The sequence below is a fragment of the Phocoena phocoena genome, chromosome 13, assembly GCF_963924675.1.
Source record: "Phocoena phocoena chromosome 13, mPhoPho1.1, whole genome shotgun sequence".
NCBI classification, from domain to species: domain Eukaryota; kingdom Metazoa; phylum Chordata; class Mammalia; order Artiodactyla; family Phocoenidae; genus Phocoena; species Phocoena phocoena.
In genome coordinates this window covers 61,547,357-61,572,777 of record NC_089231.1, presented here as the reverse complement: position 1 = coordinate 61,572,777, position 25,421 = coordinate 61,547,357, and the positions used below count along the sequence as shown (strand labels likewise).

The 25,421-nt window shown below is 47.6% G+C and overlaps 1 protein-coding gene across 3 annotated transcripts in view; it reads left to right on the top strand.

Moving 5' to 3' along the window:
* The first annotated feature begins 9,296 nt into the window (after positions 1 to 9,296).
* The window catches only part of PIEZO2 (piezo type mechanosensitive ion channel component 2), a 330,798-nt gene continuing 314,673 nt past the window's right edge, over positions 9,297 to 25,421 (top strand). For all 3 annotated transcript variants that reach the window (XM_065889383.1, XM_065889382.1, XM_065889381.1), the window contains exon 1: positions 9,297 to 9,360. In XM_065889383.1, coding sequence (XP_065745455.1) covers positions 9,297 to 9,360 — 64 coding nt within the window. The remainder of the gene's footprint in view (positions 9,361 to 25,421) is intronic.

Sequence of the window (25,421 nt, the reverse complement as noted above, 5' to 3'; positions counted from 1 at the left end):
GGGAGGAAGACTTTTGTCACAGTACTTACCTTCTGGAAGGTGTGTGTTATTTTCATCTGCACGTTTACCTACCCCATGTGTGATTTGAGTAATAGTGTTTCTATACCCAGGAGGTGTGTCTACTTGCAGAGAGGACATTTCAATCTTTGGCTCTTAGTAAAGAGGCAAGCTAGAAACTTGTCTGGATTCCTTTCTACCTAACTCCCAGGAATGATTTGCAAATTCATGAGATAATGTCTCAGAAGCACTCTGAGCTCTTAAGAAAAAGGAACCAGAGAATGCCACGTATCATCCTTATAGCCGCTGGGTCTGGGGTAACTCCCATGTTTCTGGGAAAGAGGCTGAACCGCTCTTTCTTTCCAGCCGTCCTTTGCCTAAGTGGCCACATCCTCACTTTCCACACGGAAGGTGAGGTGACCGTCCTATCTGTCCACACTTCACCTTCATTATTTTGACAGAAACAAAAACACACCATTTTAAGTAACTGTCCTGGGTGTTGCAGCTTCCAAGTGCACCAGGTGGGATTTGAAGGTAGATCTGTTTAACTTCAAATCCCCTCCACCACCGCACAACACACACTCTTGTTTTTTTACTGTGGAGGTAAGAGAGGGCTTCCCGGACCGACCCCCTGCTTCCACTGGAAGGAAGGAGGGTGGAGACTCTAGAGGAGAGGGGAGGGCTGCAGCGCTGGTTGGCAGTCCCCGCGCTGGCAGGTGTGCTCACCTGTGCTCTGGCTGGGGGCAGGGCGACTTCACTGCACAATGTGGGTTCTGTCCTTCCTGACGATTCTCGGGGCTGGTTGAAGCCCTGCATCCCTGCGCTGCTGGGCGGGTCCAGGATGTGCAGACCATGCGGTGCTGTGGTCCCTGCCAGGCCCGAGCCCCGCGGGGGGCGAGCCCACGCCTGCACCTTGTGCTCCACCACGAGGGGCCATGCGCCACCGTCCTGGAGAAGACCCGGGTCCTGACTCTGCCCCTTGCTCGCCGTGACACCCGGAGCGGGTCCCACCTGCTCGCAGTCCAGGTGCCACGTGAGCCGGGAAGGGGGATGAAAAGCCCACCTTGGAGGCAAAGGAAAGGGAGGCAGTCACGACCTCCTTACCTGCGCTTCCCCTCAAACGCACAGGGGCACACAGATTGAGAGTATTCGACTCCCTCCCTGGCCAGGGGTTTCTTCTTCCAGCCTCTTCCCGGGCTGCTTTCCAGGTTTCCATCTTATGAGTGGTTGGAACGTGGAACAGAGTTAGATGTCGGGTGAGCCAACACTGAGGACGACACTTGGACACACAGCTGGAGGGAGGGGCTGGGTGCGGGGCCATGGAGGGACGCCCACTCCATGGGGCGGCTATGGGAGGCCCCGCCCGGCAGGGCACAGCTGCTCCCCACCTCTACTCTCACCCCGCGGGAGGACCCGGCACTTGGTGTGATGCTCTGGCTGGACATGTTCGATACTTTTATCTTTGACCTTGTGTTTGGCAAGTGACATCACAGGACAAGAGCGTCGCGAGCAGAGGAGGCACACATAATACTCATGTTCACCTGTCCACTGCTCCACTGGCCTTTGACGTTCCTGGTGCCCACGAGCCCCGAATTCCAGCGGACCCCCATGCATGGGAGTGCAAGGTGGGAGTGTTACCTGTGGCCCAGAAACGGGTGGAGCCTTGGCAGTCCCCAGAGGACATGCTTACAATTTGAACAAGAATCTGTTTCGAAAGAAGGGAGAAGAAAATGACATTGAAAGAACCACCACCCCATCCGTCATACCCTTTCTCACTCATGTCCTTTCCCCGGTTAGCCAAAGCCTTAGGCATAAAGTGATGACACAGAGAGAGAAAGAGAAAAAAGACAGACCTTAGTTCCTTTTCCTCTTGGTCCTTTCTTATCAGCAAATGAATGCAGAGAGTGTTGGTAGCACGTGAGTGTACCAAGACGTGAAATAAAAGCAGTTGAATTAGTTTTGTGTAGCATGTCAACCGTTTTCTCTAAGAACAAAATACAAATGCATATGTAAGCTACAAAATACAAATTGTGTGGCTTCAGTGATTCTGTGTATGAGTTACATGCTTATTTGCATTCAAAGCTGGCACTGCAGAGTACAAAGATTTATGGTTAAATTTGTGCCAATAACGTAAATTTAAATTTTTCTTCACATAAAACTTAAATGGCAAATTAAAACCTGCTATGGCAATTTGAGAGAAAAACCATGGAAGAAACAGAAAAACTTTATATTTTAGTACCCTTAGGAGCACTTTTTTCCTGCTTTTTGAAAAAGAAGTACACATTTTAATTTTGCATTGCAACTAGCAACTTGTGTAGCTGGCCCTGGACTCATCCAAGGTGGGTGATCAGTTATCTTGGGGCATCTCAGAAATTGTCCTGTTTTGAGATGTATAACATCAGAAACTTGTATTTTAGAAAAGACATTTTATACCATTTGTGGTTTGTTCCTCTTTAATTTTGTAGCATGTTTGTTTTTAAAATGTCTACTTTTCTCAAGTTTTTTAACAGAATATCAAAAAAGGCATTTTCTCCCCCATTAGGAAGGGAAGGAAAGTCAAACCCTAGGGTAGCTCTGGGGCAGGGGGAGTGAAGACTCCTCTCCACTGAGGAATTCTGACCTGGAAACAAAATACCTTTGGACTGGGGGAAAGGAGACTGGTGTCTTTTATTTATTTTTGTAAGACGGGCCATTTCCTCATATCCAAAACAAACAAGCAAACACTTGTTTGAAGGACCTCAAAGAACCTTGGAAAAACTCACGATGTTTACCGCATCTTTGGACAAGCCAGAGACACTTTCACACTGACCCATGGAGAAACGTGATTGGGCTTTTCAGAGCCAACAACATCCGCTTTGCTTGTTGGCTCACAACCCCCGATGCAGTCCCTCTGCTGAAAAGTCATGGAAAACACGGATAAATCCTGGGCCTAAAGAACAGCCTCTTGTGGGCTACAGTATTGCCACAGCCCAGAGAACACATGTAAATATGCTCTTTCTGTATTAAGATTTAAAGGAAGGTAGATTAAACACACACAAACCCTAAAGTGAGGAAAACCAGGAAGGTCAAGAGGTTGCCCGAGCTGCAAAGACCCAGATCTGGAGAACCTCTGTATTGATCTCCGGGGGCTGCAGTGGACCCACGCGCCCCAGGTTTCAGGGGCCGCTGTCCTTACCTCTGTAACATGCCTGGGTGTGTCTGTTACTCCATGTGTGCTTAATAAGTGCTTATGACTGTTCCAATTGAATTAAAAAGAAGATAGAAAGGATCTGGATTGGAAACCACGTGATCTCATTAAGCTGCAGAAGCACCCCCGCCCCCAGGGGATGCAATGAACAGAACAAAGTTCCTGCCTTCACGATGCTTACATTGCGCAGAATCCAGTCACCCTTCAAAGTGAAACAAGCACCACCTTCTGGAGGAATCTGTGCTCAAACTCCCTGAAAGTGAGCAACGTTCACCATCACACTCTCCCGTAAGTACCTAATTCTTCTGCTTAGTCCTCTGCACTCGGGCCTGGTTTACTTAATTATTTACAATTATTGATTCATGTCTGTCTTTACCGGATGGTCACTTCATGAAGGCAGCAGCTGTGTTGCTTCTGCACCGCTGTGTTTTTGAGTCTATCAGCATATTGTTGGCTGCAAGAGACATTTGTTTGTGTTTTTCATTTTTTTTTATTCAGCAGGTTCTTATTAGTTATCTATTTTATACATATTAGTGTATATATGTCAATCCCAATCTCCCAATTCATCCCACCACCACCCTACCTCTCTGCTTTCCCCCCTTGGTATCCATACGTTTGTTCTCAGGAGACATTTGTTGATTGTGCCTAATTGCTTGCATTAGGTACTTGTAGTTTTCAACATACTTTTAGCCGAAAGGTGGCACTGCAGGAGAATAAGTGAAGGAGGCTGCAAACTCGCTGACTCAACTGAAGGGGATGGGAGAGTCCCAGTCATAGGCTAATGTTAATAACTAGGAATAACCAATCGTCAAACTTGTACACATCCCATGCAAACACACATCCGAACGCTCTTAAGAGCAACGAATGGAAGTCTCCTAGACTCACCAAGAATATTCATATTTCTAAGACCATTTAAGAGGTCCTGGTGAAGTTCCAAGAAATACAACTGAAATCCAAATCATTCTGAAATGTGGATTTATTAACTAATAAATGTCTATAGGATACAGACAGGGAGGCTTTTCCTATTTCAGTGGCTCTAGGTAAAGAAAAAAACTTGTGATTTCTTTGTTTAGTAACTTGCTTTGAATGACCACATTTCACTGCTAACCTGTGACCGGAATTCCAGTCCCCTTAAAACTCTTCCCAGAGTTTAAGTGTTTCAGCCTCTTCAAAGGCTTCAGGACAAACTCTAAAGAAAGCAGCTAGACAACCCCTTGATAAAAAAAAAAAAAATCTGCTCGTGGTGTCAGCTGTGAATAATGTATGGTGATTTCTATGTTTTAGTGTCAGCCATCTGGGCACCTGTGCCCCAGGCAAGTCACCAACCTCCACGGAGCACCTTTCCCATGAATTCATACTCCCTTCCTTTATGTGTGTCTTACAAAAAACAAATAAAACTGTACATGCTCCTTTATTTTCATATGAGATTTTTCTTACGCAGTAATAAATATTTGTGTGTGTGTATGCATGTGTATGTGCGTATGTGCGTATGTGTGAATAATGGAGCCAAATAAACAGAATACAATTCATTTGGAAACAAGGTTTTGCTATATAGCCTTCTTTACAGTTCGCATTATACACGAAATTTTGTCCATGCCCTGAAAGCCTAGAATCTGATTGAAAAAATAAGGCACACATATAGGTCTGTTGGCTGATTTTTCAAAGTTCTTGATCAACAGACACAAATTCAGCAGTCTGCCTCAGATTCTGAATCCATACGACAGCTCACAAATTGTACTTCGGGCCAAGGTGTAAACTTTCTGTACACTCAGCAGGAAGATGACAGGTAAGGACCAGATGTCACAGATGGTGAAGTGTGGGTACATAGGGATTTCTTGCATTTTCGCTGGAGATGACTGGGGGAAACCGTCTGGGGGAGAACCTCTTTGGCAGAAGTATAGCACGATGATGTCTCCTACAAATTAGTAGAAGTTTTCCAGGTTTTTGGAATTTGGAGACCTTGAAAATACTTCTGCCGTAAACATCAAACTGACAGCTTAAAAAAAGGGTAACCACAGAATATATTAGCAAAAAGAAGAAAGGCTTTCATTCTGCTTCCAAGTTTTTCAAGTAAAAGTGCCAAAAACCACGTGGCTCCTAACTAAAATCACTTCTAGACGAATACTGTGACTTATAAATGAAAACACAGACACGTGTATCTCTGAAAGTATTAAATGAGTACATATGTAAGGAGAACACGTTACCTATGGGAGAGGCGAGAGTCTCAAGTTGGCGAGAGTCATCATGTTCTCTGCAGGCTCGATGGCGTCTGTGGATTTTGGCAGATTTCACTGGGAGTGTCAACTGCCAAGTTGACGACTTTTATATTCCTCTGGGAAACACTGTTTGGTAAAGTTACCAGTTGAGACTGAAAAAGGTTATTAACTCTGTGTTTGCATATTGAGCACGTTAGAGAAAATGAGCATTTGGGACAAGGATGGTGTTTCTGAATGATGTTGTCAATTGGGGTGGCGTTAAACCAAGTTCAGAAAAGATAAAGGCTAAAGAGGTGAGATGAAACCCACATAAGCCACAAAGTGACATATTCTTTGCAGCTAAAACTCAAACACTTGTGAGAATGTCTATCACTCGACTGTAGGGCAGTTTTTAAACATGTTACTAAGGGCCAGGGCATCTGACTATCAGAGCAGCTACCGTGTTCCAGCATAACAGCTTCAGAAATGCAGGAACAGTCCTTGTTTTCCAATAATAGCAATAGCAATAGTAATAATAATACTAATAATAGCCACTACTGCTCATTGGATGGTGCCTGTGCTCCCGGTTTCTCTGGGTGTTATCTCCATCTGCGTAGCGCTCCATATGAGGTAGCATGTATTACTCTCTTCAACTTACAGAAGAGGAATCTGTGGCATTAAAGTCTCAATAATGACCCGAGGAAGCCATTGATTTCCATGTAGATGCAGAGACACCTGGAGTGACCAATGCTTGATTCATCATGTGTGCAGAAGTTGGGGTCATATGCTTTAGGTGCTCATTAAATATCAAAACAATATGTTTGTGAGTATTCAATGTAGTTGATTTTCTCCCCAAACCATTTTTATACCTCATGCCAGGTTTCAGGCAACAGCAGGCTCAGATGGGGGACAAAGGTGGCTGGCCAAGCAGGGCTCCGACCAAGGGGGTCAGTATCCTGTGGGCTGGAAAATCCTTCAAAATCAGCCTGTCTAGATAATAGCTACTGCTTTTCAGATTGGGGAAATTTTAGGGTAAAACAGCCCTTGTAAAGACAATGCCACTGACTATTGCTGTGCAGACCTGTGTAACCCCAGTGTGAAAACACAGCTCCAGAAAGGTGGCTTTGCTTGGGCAATACTAGTTTTGAAAATTAGTGGCCTGTTTCCTGAGTTCTGATGTGTGAATCAGGACGGTGGTTCTCTCCTCCGACTGCCCACCTGAGAACCACCTGACAGCTTTCCCAAGCTCACAGCTTTCCCTGGCTCACAGGCCAGGATCAAGTCAGAATCTCTGCACGTGGAGACCAAGCGCTTTGATTTAATGAAAAGATCCCAGGTGCCTGTAACCTGCAGTCACAGGGAGCACCCCTTCTAGGTACGATGTAGACAACGGAAACCCCTGGAGCCTATGTGTTCATAGACGAAGAAGTGGGATCCAGGTCTTAGAATCTCTAAAAATCAAACAGCCAAATTGGCACACAGAGTGGCAGAAGAAGCAGGAGGTGGATCAGGTATGATCACGCATCTCCTAGCCAGGCATCTAAGACAGCGATTTTGAAGCCATCTAGACAGTTGTTAGTATGGAAAACCTACAAAGAAAATGACAAAATATTTAGAGTAAACTGAGGATTCATGTGGTGACACAGTGTTGCGTAAAATTCAGGAGGGCTTTTGACCTCTTAATTAGGTCCCAAGAACAAGTTGTACCAGCGAGAGCGAGAGAGAAGGAGAGACAGAGGGACAGAGATGACACCACCTAGGAACATCACAGTGCTGGCCCTGACCCTAACTTGGAAAATAGGGGCAGACTGACATCAGGCTTCTACAAAACACAAAGCACCTCCTGGCAGTAGTCACTGATTTGCTGATAATTTAAGTTCCTGTTATCTTCTCTTGCCCTAGTGTGGGGCACGCTGTTTGAGGTTCCGATGTCCAGGCTTCTCCAGGGCTCCAGAGCACACAGATGGTCTAAGTTTCTGGGTGTCTTCACAAGATTTGACTGCTTTGTGGCTTCATAAAAAGGTAATGGTTTGCAGTGTATTTGTCATTCTCAGCAAATTTGTGAAGACACCTGAGCTCAGAATGTAAGCTTACTGTATCTCAAAAAAGGGAGACCTGGTTGATTAACACAGAGAACCAAGGTTTGCTTAATTGCCATCAGCAGACTCTTCCATCATGTAAAACCAATTCAAGCCCAGAAGGCTGGTGCGCCGTGGAAGTCAAGTTTTCCCCTCTCTGTCCTCCTGATGGAAATGCCAGTTCTGAACGGTCCTCCCTACGGATCAGACCACCTACTTCAGGTCCCCAGGATTCCCACAGTGCTGAAGCGGGTCTCCTCCACTGCTGGATAATCGAGAGATGAGGGACTCAGACACGCTGTCGTCTCCAAGCTAGAACCAGATATCTCTAGATCTTACCTAGAGAACGAGAAAAAGGGAGATTATGAGGAGAGAAGGGAAACAGTATACTCTCTCCCCAGGGGCCATGAAAAGCAAGGAACAAATCCGAGGCGAAAACAAGACTTCTTCAAAATATACAGAGCAGGTGCGCATCTGACCCCTATGCCCATTCTTGGAAAGACTCAGGATTTCCCAGAGCCCAGTCAGAGCTGACACTTCTCACCAGGTTCTATATGGGCAGGACACTGGTCTGCATTAATTCTGTTTCTACTCAGTCCGTGCAAGTGGGCACGTGTGGGCCTGGCACACGTGACAGTCCCACAAAATTGTTATGTTCTCATGTCGCCCGCGCATGATTCCTGAGCCTTAAAGGACTCCCTCGGCTGGGCTGAGCTCAGGGGTGCGCCCTGTGGAAAGGATGCTAGGATGGTTCCTTCTGTCTGCAGAAGGACAGGATCCAGCAGTGCTGCGGGTCTGAGGAGCGAGCGCTCCAAGTTCCCCGCTCGGAAGCTCGGGCTCGCCAACACCGGGTTCCGGAGACCCGACCCTGCTCCAGCCTCCAGCCGCCCGGGGGCGGGACCCCGCGCAGCTCCGAGCCGCCCTCCCATTGGCCGGCGCGCACGCCCGTCCGCGAGCGCGGCTTCGAAAGTTTCATTGAAGGTGGAGAAGTGCGCGCCCGCCGGGAGCCCGGGCTGCGCCGCCAGGGCGAGGCTGCGCTACGTGGGGCGGGGGCGCGCTGGCCGCCGGGAGGCGTTCGGTTTTCATTTTATTCCTTTAAGTCGAGGCCGCCGAGGAGCCAGTGGAGCCTGAGCCTCTCGCGCGCTTTCGTCTCGACTTCTGCCCCCACTTGCGTCCCACAGAGGACCCGTCAGCGAGCCCCGCGCTGTCGGGGATGGTTCCTTGCGCCGGGCCGCTCGCGCCCAGCTTTCTCCAGCCCGAAGTCCGGGGGCGCAGAGGCTGAGTCGCGCGCCGCTGGGGGAGCCGCCGCGGGGCCGCTCGGGGCCGGGGCCGCTCTGGGAGCCCAGGCCGAGGGCCGGGCCGGGCCGGGCCGGCAGTCCAGGCAACTCGCTTCGGAGGAGGCTTGGTGGAGAAGACTGTCTGCCACCCCCGAGCGACAACCTAGGAGCCGACAGAAGGACAGCACGCCCTTCTCGCCTCTTTCCTCGCCGCACCGCCTCGCGGGACCCTCCTGAAGTGCCCCGTACCCCGCCCCGCTCTGGCCTCCGCCACCCGCTGCAGAAGCCCCCGGCGCCGGATCGCGGAGTCCACACCGGATGGGCCGGCCGTGCGGGGTCGGGCGCCCGGCGAGTGGGCTTCCTAAGGCCTGCTGAGCGGCGGCCGGGAGAGCGGAGAGGGGCGGCCGGGAGTGGAGAACGCGCCCTCGGGGCGCACAGCGCGGCGGCTCTCGCAGAGACGATGCCCGGGCGGCTGGGAGCCGCCGGCCGCAGGTCTTAGGCGGGCATGGGCTTGGCAGCCCAGTCCTAGCGACCCTCTGCGCCGACTCGCCGGACGGACGCGATGGCCTCGGAAGTGGTGTGCGGGCTCATCTTCAGGCTGCTGCTCCCCGTCTGCCTGGCAGTAGGTGAGTGTTTTCCGCTCTCCGAGATTCCAGGGTGAGGGGGCGGGCTTCGGAGCAAACCCGGGTCAGTGGCTCGAGTGCCCGGAACCCGGTTCGGAGAACCCGCGCCGCAGTCCCGGTGCCACAGCAGGGCACTGGCACTTTCCGCATCGGAGCGCACGAGCGGGGTCTCCACGAGCGGGGTGTCTCTCAACGGTCCAGCTGCAGAGTCCGGGCGACCGGGCCCGGCCTGTGCTGGAGACTGTTGAATGTAGTTACACGTGGAATTTTTTTGTGGAGTACTGACTCGTGCACAAAGGACGCGAATCTGGCTGGAAGGCAGTTGTAGACCCCCTTCCCAGGATCGTACAACAGTCCCCCTCCGCCTGTCCCTAGACGCAGGGAGCACGGTGAACCAGACAGTTCCTAGGCCACCTCTCCCCTATCCAATATCCCAGCCATTGTGACGGAAGAAGGGAAGGACTCAGATCGTTCTAAAAAGAACAGGAGGGCGCCAGGAAGCAGTGCCCCGAAGTTGCTTACTTTCTTTTTCTCTCAAAAAAGCCGCTACAACAAAAGTGCTGGTCGCGGAGGCTGCAGACACCAAAACCCATCCCCCACTCCGGCGCCGTCCAGACAGATCTGTCGCCGGTTAGAGAGTCGCACTGGGACTCCGAGGCTTAAGGGAGGGCCAGAAGGGAGCCTCGCCGACTCCCAGGCAAGGATCTCACTATTTATACGCGGTTGGCAGGGCGTGAAAAGCCACTGGGTGTCAGGGCCAAAGACACGGGCCCGGCGGTGGGCTTGGAGTGAGAGTTGCCGAGTTTCTCCTCTAGTAGACCGCGTCTGCTACACTGAACCCCACTCCTAAGGTGACTGTGGGCGCCTAGCTGTCCCCTGTCCCCATCAGAGCTAGAAAAGAGAACACTTCTTACCAAGTAGCAATTGCATTTATAAAGAGAGCCTGACCTGTGCAGAAAAAGCTACCGTTTTCCATTTTGCCAGAGGTGGAGGAATCAAGATCACACCTGTGCTAACTGTTTTCTTTGAGCAGGTAATCGAAAGGGGGCCCTGGAGGGGTTCCTGAGGGTTGATCCCAGCTCCCGGGGCGGGGGGGATTTTGTAGTCGAGTATTAACACGCAAGACACCTCCGCGGAAAACCGAGAAGGCTTGCGGAGTGGAAACAGCTGGAGGCGAGAGGCCTGGTCCTCGGGCAGGAGGAGGGACCAGCAGGGATGCCAGCCTCGGCATCTTTGCCACTTGAATTTCAGGGCAGGACCGGTTTGCAGGGATCTTTGTCCTTGATCATCGCGCCTGTAGGTGAGGCGCGCAGCTCCCACGAAGCTGCTGAGGGCCACTCTCCCCGCCAGTTTGCTTGAGTTTGAAAAGAAAAAAGCCTCTGGGAAAGCGATCTGGGGAAATAGCGCGGCTGCTTCACAGGTCGCGTCCTGTCTGGGGGCCCGCTGACGCTGTGCCTGGCTCATTCCCTATTTGCCGAGTGGACGCTGGAGCCAGGGTTAACCAGGGGCTTTCGGTGTGGGGTCGACTCGCGGTTGTCAGTGAGGTGGGGAGTGGCTCCCCCGTCTCGGCGGGGTGGCAGCTCCCGGGGACTGTCGGAAGAGTCAGGCGGATGGTTTCCTGCGGCGCACACCTAGCGGAGCGAAAGGACAGCAGGGATTACCAGCTGATGGCCAGGGACCTCGTGCTGAGTTTGGCGCTCGCAGGACCCAGCTCGCTTGCCCCGATGGTCCGCGGCCGCCGGAGTGGGGGCCGTCTCATTCCGACTCATCATGAGGGTCTACACCGCAAAGTCCTTCTGCAGGATTGTTGAGCTCTGCCCTCCCGAGGGCCGGGGCGCGGCACACTCCCAGGGACTCCGGGAGGAGCGGCGACCACGGTCGCGTGGTGGGATCCCGCCACCGCCCGGCCCCTTTGCCCCTCCCCCTGGCCTCCTCCCCGCACCCCCGGGCCCCGCGATGTGGTCACCGCCCGAGGAGCGCTGGGTCCCAGCCAGGCTCGCCCGGGGGCGGGATGCGCACGTGCGCCCAGTGGGCCCCCCTACCCCCGACCTTCCCGGCGGGAAGGCGGCGTCGCCCGCCGCCCTGCACCGCCTTCCCTTCCAGCTCGTTCCTCTGGATTCCCCCCCACCCCGCCTTCCGGGTTCAGGGAGGCTAACCTGTGTGTGTGTGAGTGTGTGTGGAAGGGTGCGCGCGGGGTGGGCCGTATCATGTTAGCTCCTGTGGCTCCCCACTCCCCGGAGGAGGAAGGGGAAGGACTTGGACCTCGGACCTAGCCCCCTGCCTGGATGAGAGCAGAGCTCCTGGCAGGACCAGAGCTCTGACCCCCGACTGACCCCTCACTGGTCGGTGAGGAAAGACAACCCACTTCCGAGGGCTAATGCGCCTTCTAGTCTTTGTACTTGACTTGCAGGACGAAAGGCGGCTGGGTGGGTGTCGCCTGATTCGGGCATGCAATTCTCTTCTATAGGAAGTGGATGTTTTCAAGGTTATTGGAGGGTTTTCAGGTCCGCCTGCTCCCAAGGTGCTACTAAATCAAATATTCAGGTTTCCCTAATATCCTGGGTATGGAAGAGTGCAGTGATCCGCTTGCCATTAGAATCGATTTTTACGTTTTAGCCGTCTATTTTTATATCTGGCTAAGGCAGCCTTCAAAGCCAAGCATTTGCAGAAGCTCATGCATTTCTCTTTAAAACCACTCCTCCAACATCATTTCAATGGACTGTTGAAATGTTTCTGCACATGGATGCTCTAGTCTCTTCACCTAAGGATGGATGCTAAAAATTAACTGCCATTGTGTTTAATTCGATGTTTGAGTTCTTTCTTTTTCTGTAAAAGAAATTTACAGAGAAATGATAAGTGAAATCAGGCCTCTTTTACACAGGTTAGGTGGCTCTTAAGTGTTTAAAGCAGAACAAAACTGTAGTATAATATAATATAATATGATGTCATATATCACATGATATGATATATATGATATGATATAATATGTTGTTTATCATCCAAAGTGGACATCCAGTAGCAGGTTTTCCTACATCAATAGAGACTGAAAATTTTAAAGATCTCCAAAATTGTCTATGAGTACTTGGGTAGCCACCCTGATTTTTTTTTCTTTAAACCTTACATGAAAGAGAACCTAGACAAAACCTTCCATAATATTATGCAATCTTTAATAATTATAATAGTATCTGGTCACTGTTGAGCACTTCAGAAATATTTTTCCATTTATTTTCTTTTGGCTTGACTCTACTGTCCCACCCAACTTTAAGGATATGGTTTGAGTCCATTCCTGGGTTGGGAACCAGTTGGCATATTTTTATTCACACGCTGCTGACCATTCATTTCATCTTGCCTGCTGTTGCTTGGAGTCTCCTAATGTCTTTCCTGGAAGAGCTGACTTAATGTTATTTTGCGGGGAGGAGAGGGGAGCCTGGCTTGGACAGAACAGATTGGTCCAGGAGGGGAAGAGTCACAAGGCATCGCGAGTTTATGCTTCCCCTGAATGAGGTGACTAGAGCCGAACAGGAGACTGTGTAGATTATGAAAAGAATCAGCCAACCAGCTAGTGCTCTGAGGGCAAGTCACACTTGGATAATATTGTAAATCCACCAAGAATCTCTAAAATTCCCTTTAGAGAGAGCTGGATTAAAACGAGCAAAACTTTGGAGTCACTTTTGGAATATGTACGAGTATGGCTATATCTAAACGTAATTTCCTCTCTATTGTGTAATGTATTTACCCCTGTAACGCGTGTCATTTTGTAATAACACTTACACATACTCCAAGAATTACCGATGAGCAGGGCCTAGAGTCTCCCCGGCCTCTGCTGTAGCTGTCAGAGATAGGCGGTCTCAGCTGCTGAAGGATGCATTGGCAGCTTTAATATCGCTCTCTTTTCCATCACACCTTCTCAGCCTTAGATAGGTGTATACTATTTACCACTTTCAGAAAGGACAAGAGTGCTAGGGAGAAGGATTGGGAATTTATAGCTTAAATCTAAAATAAAAGTTTTCGTAAACAGACAGGCAAGATCATTTTGTCACTTGGGCAGTAAAAGCTGGAGCCATGTGTCCACCTCATAGTTTGTCACTGGGTCTGTCCCCCTACGGGCCATGTGTGCCTGCTCATCATTCGGGGAGGAGGGTGCAGTGACTCGGCAATTTAAGAGACCTCCATTCACATCCTGGCTCTGATTGCAGAGTTGGTTTGGCTTGTTTGCGTCTCTTCCTGCACATTGGAGATATTAATACCTCCTTCCTGCACACCTTGGGTAATGCCTGACACACAGCAGGTACTCTTAAAGGGAGGGATTATGACTGCTTTTGTGAGTATAGTGGCAGGAAGGCTTGAGGAAAGTCTGTGTGGAAGTTAACAGGCTAGCAGGTGGTGACATGAGTCATAAGGAGCCTGAGTTGAGTAGATGGGATTCGTATGAAAGCAGTTTAGTACTGAAGTCTAGAGCTGAATTATGCGATTGAAAGTTGGTTTGTGTGTGGCAGGAGGATTTTTAATGGTCAGGATTTTTCTCGACATTTTATTCAATATTCTATGTATCTGCATTGCATTCTAATTAAATAATAGATTCTCCCTAGAACTATACTGACAATGTTTACTTTTGTCTTCCTGACGCTATGCCATCATTTTCATAGTCTTTAATGTGATCTTATTTTTCACTTTCTCTGTGTTTATTACGTGGGTATTTCCCTTTCAGATCCTATGCTACTACCAGTTAATTGTTTATAACGTTGCATAGTTACAGTATAATATTATAATTTTTTCCATAAATGTCCAGGAGAACTTAGAATAATGTAAGTGTAGCTGCATATTTAAGAATGGCTTCCTCTGTGTTCACTCGGCACTTTGCTTCGTATAATCATGGACTTTTAAATGTTTTTATCGAAGTAGAGTTGATTTACAATATTGTGCCAATCTCCGCTGTGTGGCAAAGTGACTCAGTTTTACACATATAGACATTCTTTTTTTAAATATCCTTTTCCATTATGGTTTATCCCAGGAGATTGGATATAGTTCCTCGTGCTACACAGTAGGACCTTGTTGTTTATCCATCCTAAATGTAATAGTTGCATCTGCCAACCCCAAATTCCCAGTCCATCCCTCTCCCTCCCCCTCCCCCTTGGCAACCACAAGTCTGATCTCTATGTCTGAACCACAGAGTTTTGTACTAAGTTACGTGATCCCACTCTTCCCTTCCACATGCCTGCAAGTTCAGGGACCCCATGTAATCCTTTATCACATCCTCAGCACTAAACTTACTGCATAACACACAGTAGGTAGTAAATAGATATTTTTAGGGTTTTTTAAAACTGTAAAAATTGTATCCCATCATTACCGTTCAGCTGTCCAGGCAGGGCTGTGACCCACAGTGAACACCGAAGAAATATTGCCAACTGATTGATTAATGAAATCAAGGGCTAAATTTTTTCCCTTGAATATTTCAGAAGTCTGAAAAAAGAGTTAAGTCTAGCATCTTATAGCTATGGGTTTTTACATCTTTGAAAATAAAATTCATGACGGTCTAATTTGAATGTTCTGCAACTTTCCTAAATGTGAGTTTTCTCAGTAGGACAATTAATACCTTTTACTTGCTTTGCGGTGAATAGAGAAAGAAAAACCTGCTTGACAGTGGTAAAGCTTGCCCGGAGCATCATCGTTGAAATGCATATGATTTTTTAAAATGTTCTTAGCTCTCCTCGAACCACACAAATCGATCTGTTTTCTGTTGCGGTTCAATTCCCGGAGTCAGCAGTTTTGGCCACAGGTGCAGAAAAGGAGGAAGGATGGAGGACCTTAGCAACTGAGAAGCTGGAGCAGAGCGCCATGGAAACGGGTTATAGATCCACGCAGACCCGAGTCCTTCCTCCTCCTGCTGTCCTGGGACTGTGCCTGCCTGCTGGCAGGTGCTGCTCTGGCATCTTGGCGAGAACACGTCCCCTGCTTGGGGATCCAGGCAGCACGTATTTTCGGAGGCACCCTGGTCTGAAGGTCTAAAGACCAAGTCTCCATCCTGTTAATAGCGAGCTATGGGACTTTGCCAACTCATGGAAACGCTCTGTTCCTCAATTACACTATCTAGAAAATGAGGTGTTAGAGGCTAAGGAATATTTTCCTGATTCTCCAGTAATATTTCTGCACATACTTTCCTTCAGTATTAAAGGGATGACTACTAGAAAGCAGTACTTTTTAGCCAACACACCAGAATTCTTTCATCTAAATTGTTCTGGTTTCTTAATAACCATCAGACTTAACGTATTTCACACTCGATCTGTAAGAATTGTTAGGAATTGCTAAGGAAAATAATTTTCTATCATGTTAGGTATTCGATGGAGCATTTTTTAGAACAGTTGGTTATGAAGGAGACACACTCAAGCTGAGGTTTTGCAATCCTCACTTTTTGGTGGTTTTCCCTCACTTGCTGCCAGCACGGTATCACATAGAGCACACACCCTCTGTGATGGTAACAGCGAGAACTCCAAACTGTGTAGAATCGGCTGTGTGTGGCTTTGCAGAAATAGAAGAATTTTTCTACCTGCAGTTTATGATCAGACATGTCTATAAAGAAAATCAAACCACATAGAGTTACCAACCGTAGTGAAATGAAATTGTCAAGGCGTAGAACTGTATAGACAAGATTTGAATCAGAGAAAGATATTTTGAGTAAAATACTGAATTTTATCACAAAGCATAATGTTTCAGTGACCTCACAGACCTTCTGAGATCTTAGCTGGGCAGTTCTGTTACCCAGAAAAGGAAATGGGAGGTGGCACAAAAATCTCAGGTGTGTGTAGGACAGGTGAGAGTCACAGGTGCTTCTTGCCCTTCAGAGCCTCCCCCTTCCTATTCCTTCCCCTCCTTCCCTCCTCCTCCTACTTGACTCTTGCCCTTGGGGCCTGAACTCAGAGTGGCAGGTGAGCAGTGAAGCATCCTCAGGTAGAGCCAGACCCCCCCAACCCTGTTCCCGACAGAGCAGCTGCAGCTCAGGCCTGGGCCGGACCATTTTCAGTCCGGGAAGAGAAGATGAAAGGTCAGATGACGAGGCTGGGGGGAGAGGGATTGCCGTAAAATGGGGTTTATTTCTGGAGAGCCAGCGTTTTCCAGAAACCTCCGGCTCCCTAAAACTTCTCATTAACAACCACAAACCCCTTCAGCAGTAATTTTCGAAGCGTCGTCACTTTTGCTGTTGCATCACTTTGGAGTCACAGTGCATCTCTGACCCGCGGTGGCAGGGTTGGCCTGACAACCCTCACCTCCTGCACTGGGCTCAGCTTATAATTACTCTGGGCTATTTTCAAACCTGAAAACCACCCTCAACAATTTCCCACCATCGAGGTTATTAAAAGGGATGTGGCAGCGGCCCCAAACGCATTTCTTAAATTGGGTACCTAAGTACTTTGAGCAGTTATCTTTAGAATAAGGGTATATCTTCCCAAAGTTACTACCTCTAAGGGAACAAATCTCAGACGTTACCTTATCCTTGGGACAGTGATCGGTTACCTATTCCAATATGTCTAGACTCAGGTTTACCTGTTACATCTAGTCCTGGAGAGTGTATTTTAAATGTACTGCTGATCTTCCAAAGAGGGAAAAGATGCTAGTCAAACAAGCTCTGTTTAGAATAACTTTGCAACATAATCATATTTTATACGTTTGAATATGTATATAATGCATCTTCTTTAAAAAAAGGTATTTGAAGTGTGGTCTTAATGGTCCATTGGTGACTGTGTTTCTTCCCATCACTCTTTAAAATATTCATCTGATTTTGGCCGACTTTTCCTGCCCCTACCCTGTTATCCATTTCCCAGACTCCCTAGAACTCACAGTGATCCAGGTCTGTCCACGTGCCCAGGCCTTTCTATCTGAAGGCAACACTGGCTCTGGTTTACCCCAGTGTCAAAGGAAGCTCATGTCTGGGTTTCTGTGGATTTGTGTCTTGTGATCACTTCTGACGTGCTTGCTTTCTAGGTTTCTTTTATGGCTGTTGCCCAAGAGGAGTTTGACGATGTTTAAAAGTCTTATCTTGAAGTTCTCTAAACATCAACATTTACATCTTCCCACCTGTGAATTCCTGGTTCAGCTATCGGCACTTCGCCCATCTCAATTTTCAATAAAAACATAAGATATTCTTTTGTTACCTAATTTCTTCTTTCTACTTAAAAATTAAGCAACATGGGAGGCAAACATAAGAGAGAGATTTTCAGGTTATCTGTGCGGTCTGCCGCTTGGAGCCGTTTGGTCACTGGTTTTCGTTCTCCCACCCTCATTAGATCCCTCTGTACCCACTGCGGGTGGTGTGAGGGCCTCAGCCCCTTGGGTTCTTGTTTCCAGGGTGACAACAAGCTACTAGGTGTTCATTCAGGGTCCTTGTGGTTTATTCACTCATTCTCAGTGTGTACTTCAGTGTGGTTGCTTCGTAAACACACCCACCATTTAGCATCACTGTTCTTGCGTCTTCTTGGTATTTGTTCCACGATGAACATGTTTGCTTCCTTTTCAACGTTTCTCTCTAGAGGGCATCACAGGTACCCATCTGACAAGTGGCTACGTAAATATAAAGAGTGGCTGTCTCTTGCCAGGTGGAGGTTCAAACTTCATAGACTCTCAGATGTGAGGTACCCCAGACATAGCTCAGCACCCCCCCCACCCACTGTTACCCAACCAAACCTGGGTCTGCTTGCCCCACATGCAGCAAAGCCGATCTGCTGACATGGTTGTGGTGAAGGAAAGTATAGTGTTTATTGCAGGTGCCGAGCAAGGAGAATGGGCAGCTCGGGCCTAAAAGATCCGAAATCCCCCCTCCCCCACATGGCTTTCAGGGAAGGGAGTTTAAAAGCAACGTTAAGGGTGAGGGTCACAGGGTGTGTGATCAGCTCGTGGACCTTCTTCTGACTGGTTGATTGTGAGGTAATGGGGTGATGTTTTGGGAATCTCAACCTTCTGGTTCCAACCAGTCTGGGGTCTGCATGCTTGTGGTCAGCGTGTAGTCACCATCCTCCACCTGGTGGGGGTCTTAGTTTCTATAGAACATCTTAAAGATATGCATCAGGTTATAACAACCTATATCCCTTCAGGAGGAACTGGGATAATAAGGTGACTTTATTCTCCTAATAATGAAGTGTTTGAGCCTGCTCTTTGGAACTTGGGAAACACCAAATAAGGAGTAGGGGACGTTGAGGGGCTCGTACCCAGGAAGAACCCTGCAGGGTTCTGTTTCAGTTTCAGTCCCTCCTTTTCTTTGATTCTCCTCAATCCTTAGGGGAACAGGGATGGGACATAAAGGGAATGAGGTTTTGGACAGAGAGATTCATCACACAGTCGTCAGGGGACTCGGTTTTAGGCGGACTCGTTTTCGCTCCCCCTCATCTTCCCTCAGTAATAACCAAGTCCCCACCTCCTCTCCTTCCTCCAGCTTCCAGAACTTTTCCAGGGACATGGGCTTCTAGTCATAGGGCCGGGTCCAGCCTTTGCTGACCTCACTTGTCACTGTGATGAAGACAAATTTAGGGAATTTCCTGGTGGTCCAGTGGTTAGTACTTGGCGCTTTCACTGCCGACGACTCGGGTTCAATCCCTGTTCGGGAAATTAAGATCCTGCAAGCTGTGAGGTGTGGCCAAAAAAAAAAAAGAGACAAGTTTCAAGGTGGGTGGCTTCCCTGAGCCTCCATTTCCCCATCTGAAAAATGGCAGAACTCACATCTATCTCAAAACGACAGAAGGAAGTAAATGAAATGATGTCAGCCAGGCCCCTGGCTGACAAATTGAGGGCCAACCCACTGCCCTGCCGCTTTTCCTTTCTCTCGCATGTGTCTGGGCCTCTCCCCACCGCCTGCCCTCTGAGCACTGTGCGCTGACATTGTCTTGGCTGTTCTGACTCAGAGCCTCGAGGATTGGAATGCCTCCCGGGGTACCTGGTGTGAACTGGGCAAAAACCTGTTACCAAAAGGAGGGTGATTCTGAGGGCGGGGATTCAGTGACTGATGAGGATAAAATACACCAGTTCTGTTTCCAGCCAGGGTGCTAATGTACGTTTTCTGAGGAGCTCGTGGTGTTTTAAATTCAGTTATAATTCTTTAAAGTGATCTCTTAGTAAAATACACAAAGTGTAGGAAGGAGGGTGGATTCGTCTTCAACAGCGGTCTGTGTGGACAAATGTTACTGAGCAGTGAACTGTCTCAGGTTTGCTCTGTGGTGATATAGGTGGTAAACTTGTTTTCATTCTTATTAGATTTCAGAGCTGTACGGCTAACTCTGTATTTCTTGGTTGATTTTTTTTTCTTATTGTTATTTCAGACACAGAACTTAATGATCATAAAATGTCTTATATTTTAAGTTGTGGAACTCTTAACTTTCCTACCGAATTGTGATTCTTGCAATATTTGAATTCTGTGAACATTTTCCCAGTTTGAGATTTAATTGATAACAACCAGATAATTTCATAAGAAACGAGGTGGAGTTGAATGATCTCCTTTGCCCTTAGGACGTGGTTCAAGTTGAGTATGTTAGGTGTCAAACTCAGCTCCAAAGCGCGGGTTTTGAGGATTCTTTGAGGATGGCTTACTTAGTTGGATAGATATAATAATTATGGTTTCTTGATTTGAACATTTTTTAAGAATGAAGTAAGGATGAATGATTTTCTGTTGTTGTTAAGTGAGCCAAGTAGTGAGAATTCAAAAGTGGTACAAGAGACTATCCTATTTTGTGCAATGAAAAAAAATTCCAAAACATGATACAAATGTGAGTCTCTGTGCTTATTTGTAATATAAAAATTAATAATTTTGTAATAAGTGGAAAGACATTAAGCAGAGTAAATAAATACTTTTCAGTGTTTAATTAATTATTTAACCTGATGTCCTGAGGATATTCAAAATTCCTTGAGGGCGTTGAGAAAATTTTCATGTAATAATGCCAAAATTCCTGCTCAGAAGAGCGTTTTCAATTATGGGTCATGTAAATTTCTAGTACCTTGGGCAGTGGGCTGTGCTATTTTAGCCCAACTCCTGATACAGTTAGAATGAGTTTATGATCATGAGTTATACGAAGTTCTCATTTAATTGCCCCGAGGTTTGAAGCTACCTTTGCAGTTCCACTGGTGTCTTATACAACATATTATGAATTCCACGGCGGAACTTGCAGGCATATTACAAATGTAGGATCCTACTAATCTCTAGGAAGGGATGTTAAGGGGTCATAAGCATCAGAGATCTCCTGTGATGTAGCAAAATCAGTGGAAAACTTCCCAAGGGCAGAGTTTGTTCTGAATTTGTTTATTAACATTGGTATATGTGATGGTTATCTACCTGCTGTTGGCCAGTTTCCCAACGTGGGAAAGTCATGAGCAAATAAACGAAGTAGAGCTTTGGATGTTTTGTCAGTGTGGAAAACAGCGATTTGTTAATTTAGACCTGATGCCTTCATTATGGTAAGTGATTGACACAACCAAGAAACTCAGAACACCCTTGCAGAAATCATCCATTTCTATCTCGTCATGGCCATTTCTCTGGATGGTTCCACGGGGAGTCAGCCAAGGCAGTCACCATGTAAAGGCTGCTGAGCATCTGCTTTGGAGCTGACCTCATCTGATACCAGCTGTGCAGCCTGGATTCTGGGCGACGCTGAGGTGCCCTCTGCACCCCATCTCTCCCGTACGCAAAACGCGGTGATTAGAGGACCCATCTAATTGGCCTGCTAAGAGGATTACAATATGGCTGGCATATTTTAAACCTAAATATGTAAAATATCTAGAATTTATTTTATATCTTTTCTGTGAAAAACTTGAAGTACCTGAAATATGAAAAATTCTCCAGAATAGTTGATTGATTTATTCAGTTTTTTTGTGTGTGTGGTACGCGGGCCTCTCACCGCTGTGGCCTCTCCCGTTGCGGAGCACAGGCTCTGGACGCGCAGGCTCAGCGGCCACGGCCCATGGGCCCAGCCTCTCCGCGGCCCGTGGGACGCTCCCGGACCGGGGCACAAACCCGTGCCCCCTGCATCGGCAGGCGGACCCTCAACCACTGCGCCACCAGGGAAGCCCTGATTTATTCAGTTTTTAATAAAATGTAATAAATGACTGCCTTGTGCCCCTGGCTGGGCTGGTGACCCAGGATGCAGAAGAAGCAAGTAGGACCCCTGGTCCCCCATCCCAGGCACCCTGCACTCTCTGCTCCTTGTTCTTACAGCTCCCCAAAGTACGTGTTGAATCTTATTTTTTGGAGGAAAATACTTCCCATGCCTCTGGACAGTCCCTTCCCCACATGCCGGCCACACTGATCGCTTTAACACTTAGATCAGATGTCACTCCTCTGCTTAAAACCTCCAGCACTTCCTTGCTTAGAAAACAAACGCTAAATCCCTAATGCAGCCAGTGGAGCTGTGGCCCCTGCATCTCTGACTGCACTGGGATTATTTTATTTCTCGATGCAGCTGTTTTTGCTATCAGGCCTTTGCCCTGGCTGTTTGCTCCAAGGCACAGCCTCCCTCAAGGGTCCAGCCTAAATGTCACCTGTCAGGTGACACCTGGACACCCCCCTCCCCCCACTCACTGCCACGTCACACCTCCTCATGGTCTCCCCGGTACTTGGCGCTGGCTGGTTCCTTTCACGGCAGTGAGTTTGCCTCTCACCCCCTCAGTTCCCTGCCCCCCGATGCTCCGACTTCAGCATCTCCAGTGGGGCCCTGCCTGTGGCCAGCACACTAGTTCAGTTCATTACGGTAACGCGTACACAACAATGGAAACGGTGTCACACACTCATCTACTCCATCTATTTCTGTCTCAGTTTCCTTACCTCATAGGGTGATTGGAGAATTTTAAAAAAAATTAATGTATTTAAAGTGCTGCTAACATAGTATTTGACACATAGTAAGCGTTTAATAAATAGAATTGTGATGACGTTGATCTCTCATTGATTCATTCAACAGTCATTGATTGGTCAACCAATACAGCTAGATTCTGGGAAGACAAAACATGTATGAGGCATGGTACCCGCCCTTGGGAACCTCCTTGAACTCTAGGTAGCCCAGATTCGCTGTCTTATGAGGGTGACCCACAGAAACATGCTAACTGTGCCCATCAGGTTGTGTACGTTGAGTGATGGGGGAGGGGACCAAGAAACTGACCCCAATGTAGGAAGGTTAGTCCCCAGTGTGTGGACACGGCTCCTGATAGGCCCCGAGCACACTGAGATGAGTCCCTGCCAGCTGGGAGCCCACGGTCTGCTGCAGGCCAGTGAGATGAGCCTGGGGTGGGTTTAAGGCTGAGGAGAACAAGGTTGCAGGGATCAGCCTGGCTCGTAACGGCCCACCCCTTACCACCAAGTCCCATTTTCAGAAAATGATGTAATAAAACTGTGACTGAAGAACACTTTTGTTGACACTTCTGGGAATGTTTACCTTAAAGCAACGGGACAAGGACTTGAGCCAAAGAGACAGATGTCAAGCGTGGAGGTTGAGGGTGGGTGACCTGCTGGAGGCTGCTGTGGGCTTGGATGGAGACGGGGCCTCCAGCCTCTCCTGAGGGCCTCAGGGCAGGGCGGCCGCAGGTCCTGGGTGAGTACATATGGAAAGCTGGCGTATTGAGGGAGTAATTAGAGTCACACATCCTTTGATTTGGGGCGAGGACAGCACCCCATGGGTAAGACCCGATGCACTTGTCGGCTGCATCTTGCCTCTGAAATTGTGTCGTTGCCCTAGAGGTTGAAGCAGCAGCAGATGTGACTTGCTCTGTTCATATCACTCTTGGCTTATCTTATCTTAGACGAGGCTGGCCGCTTCGTCCAGTCAAGTCGATGAAAAGCCAGTGCTGGCAAAAACATCTAAACACTTCAGAAAAATCTGCTCAGAGAAAGGACCCAAAGCTGCTGCCAGCCGGAGCTGGAAGACTGTCCTCTCCGGAGCTGGTGTCTCTTTTTCTGGCCTAGAGCTTAATCCCAGCTTTGAAGTTTCTTTCTTTCTTTCCTTGTGGTTACAAGAGGACTTTGTAACACCAGAAGGCTCTTTCCTGAAGGGTGGTCCTGTATGTACGATGGAGCGTGTTATGGTTTCCTCAGACGTTGGGAGGAAATGATGCAGCCCATTAATGAGCTGTGCTGGCCTTTCAGCTTTAAACACGTGCCTTGTCAGCTAACAGAGCCATCACTGTCTATGTGATGGGAATGACTTATTTCCTTCCTCAAGTATCTTGAGGTAATGGGAGAAGTTGGATTTTAAAAGCATTGAAATGTCAAATTCATCTTGCAAGCCCTGTGGTGATGCTGATAACCATGTTTCTTATCTACAGACACGTCACACTTTATAACACCATTTCATACACTTTTACACTGTAAGCCCAAGAAAGGCAGGGACTGTGGTTTCCTTTGTCACACAGTGTTCCACCCCCTGGAGCTCTGGGTGCCTGGCAGGTGGAAGACTCACTGTGTGTCTGTGTGCCTGTGTGGACGGGCCTGTAGGTGTGAATATGTGCATGGAAGCAGTCTTTCTCTCTTTTAATACTTGCAAGTGCTCTGTGAAATAGATATTACTACGTTGATGGTATATATATATATATATGTGTGTGTGTGTGTACACACACACACACACACACACACACACACACACACACACACACACTGGAATACTACTCAGCCATAAAAAAGAATGAAATAATGGCGTTTGCAGAAACATGGATGGACCTAGAGATTGTCATATTAAGTGAAGTAAGCCAGAGAGAGAAAGACAAATATTCAACATATGATATCACTTATATGTGGAATCTAAAAAAAAAAAGATACTAATGAACTTATTTCCAAAAGAGAAAGAGATTCACAGACATAGAAAACAAATTTATGGTTACTGAAGGGGAACGGGGGAGGGATAAATTAGGAGGTTGGGATTAACATAGACATACTATAATATATAAAATAGATAATCAACAAGGACCTACTGTATAGTACAGGGAACTATACTCAATATTTTGTAATAACCTATAAGGGAAGACAATCTGAAGAAGAATATATCAATATATATAAATACATATCTATGTATAACTGAATCTCTGTGCTGTACACCTGAAACTAACACGATATTGTAAATGCACTATACTTCAATAAAAGAAGAATATTTTAAAACGAATATGAAAAAGAATATATATATGTATAACTGAATCACCCTGCTGTACACCAGAAACTAACACAACATTGTAAATCAACTCTACTCCCATAAAATAAATTTTTAAAAAAGAAATACATATTACTACATTGAATTGACACTCGAGGAAATGGAAGGCGGAAATAGCTTTTGTGTGAGAAAATGACAACTCAGAAAAATTACGTAACTTTTTTTGTGTGGTCCAGTGGAGGCCACAAAAGTGATTCTCAGTGAGTACTGACTCGCATAAATGCTCCCAGTCTGGATTTTTCCTCCTATTTTCTCCATTTCTGCCAGAGCGATAACCCTTTTAAACTGGACACTGACCGAGTGCAGCCCAGTGCATAAATCGTAGCATTGTTTTTGGATTCAAGGGTGTCATTTATTCTGAGGGGGTGGGTGAAAGGGTGGCTTCCCTGCTGGATTTTCCTGACTCTGCCGACAGGAAGGACTGTGCTGTCACGCCCCTGAGGGTCTCCTCCCAGGGACCCGCCCCGAGTCAGTCTTCTGCTGACGCCCTGGTGCTCATCCTGGCTGCGGTCGAGAGGGGCTGGTGGAGAGGGGTCCTTGAATCAAGGAGCGAGGTGGAGCTTCCTTGATTCCCCGTCTGCTTTGGAACCCTTGTCCTTAGCTGCTAAGGTGTGAGGCGTCCAGCATTCTGCCCATTTCTTCATGGGACATCTGTGCACCAAGGTGTGTCCTGCAGGTGTTTTCAGTGAGCAGTTTTGGGTTGTTTTTGTCTATTGCACAGAACTCTAGAATGTTATATTCTGTTGCTGTTCTGTTTCTAGGGCCTGACCCCATAAATGATAACTTGAGTCTCACAGAAAATGCAGAGAGGAACTAGGGAGGGAATTCATTAATTCCTTGTCTTCATTTATGCTGGGTCCTCAGGTGGCAGCCTTCATGATCCTCCAGGAATAGAAAGTTGCCGAG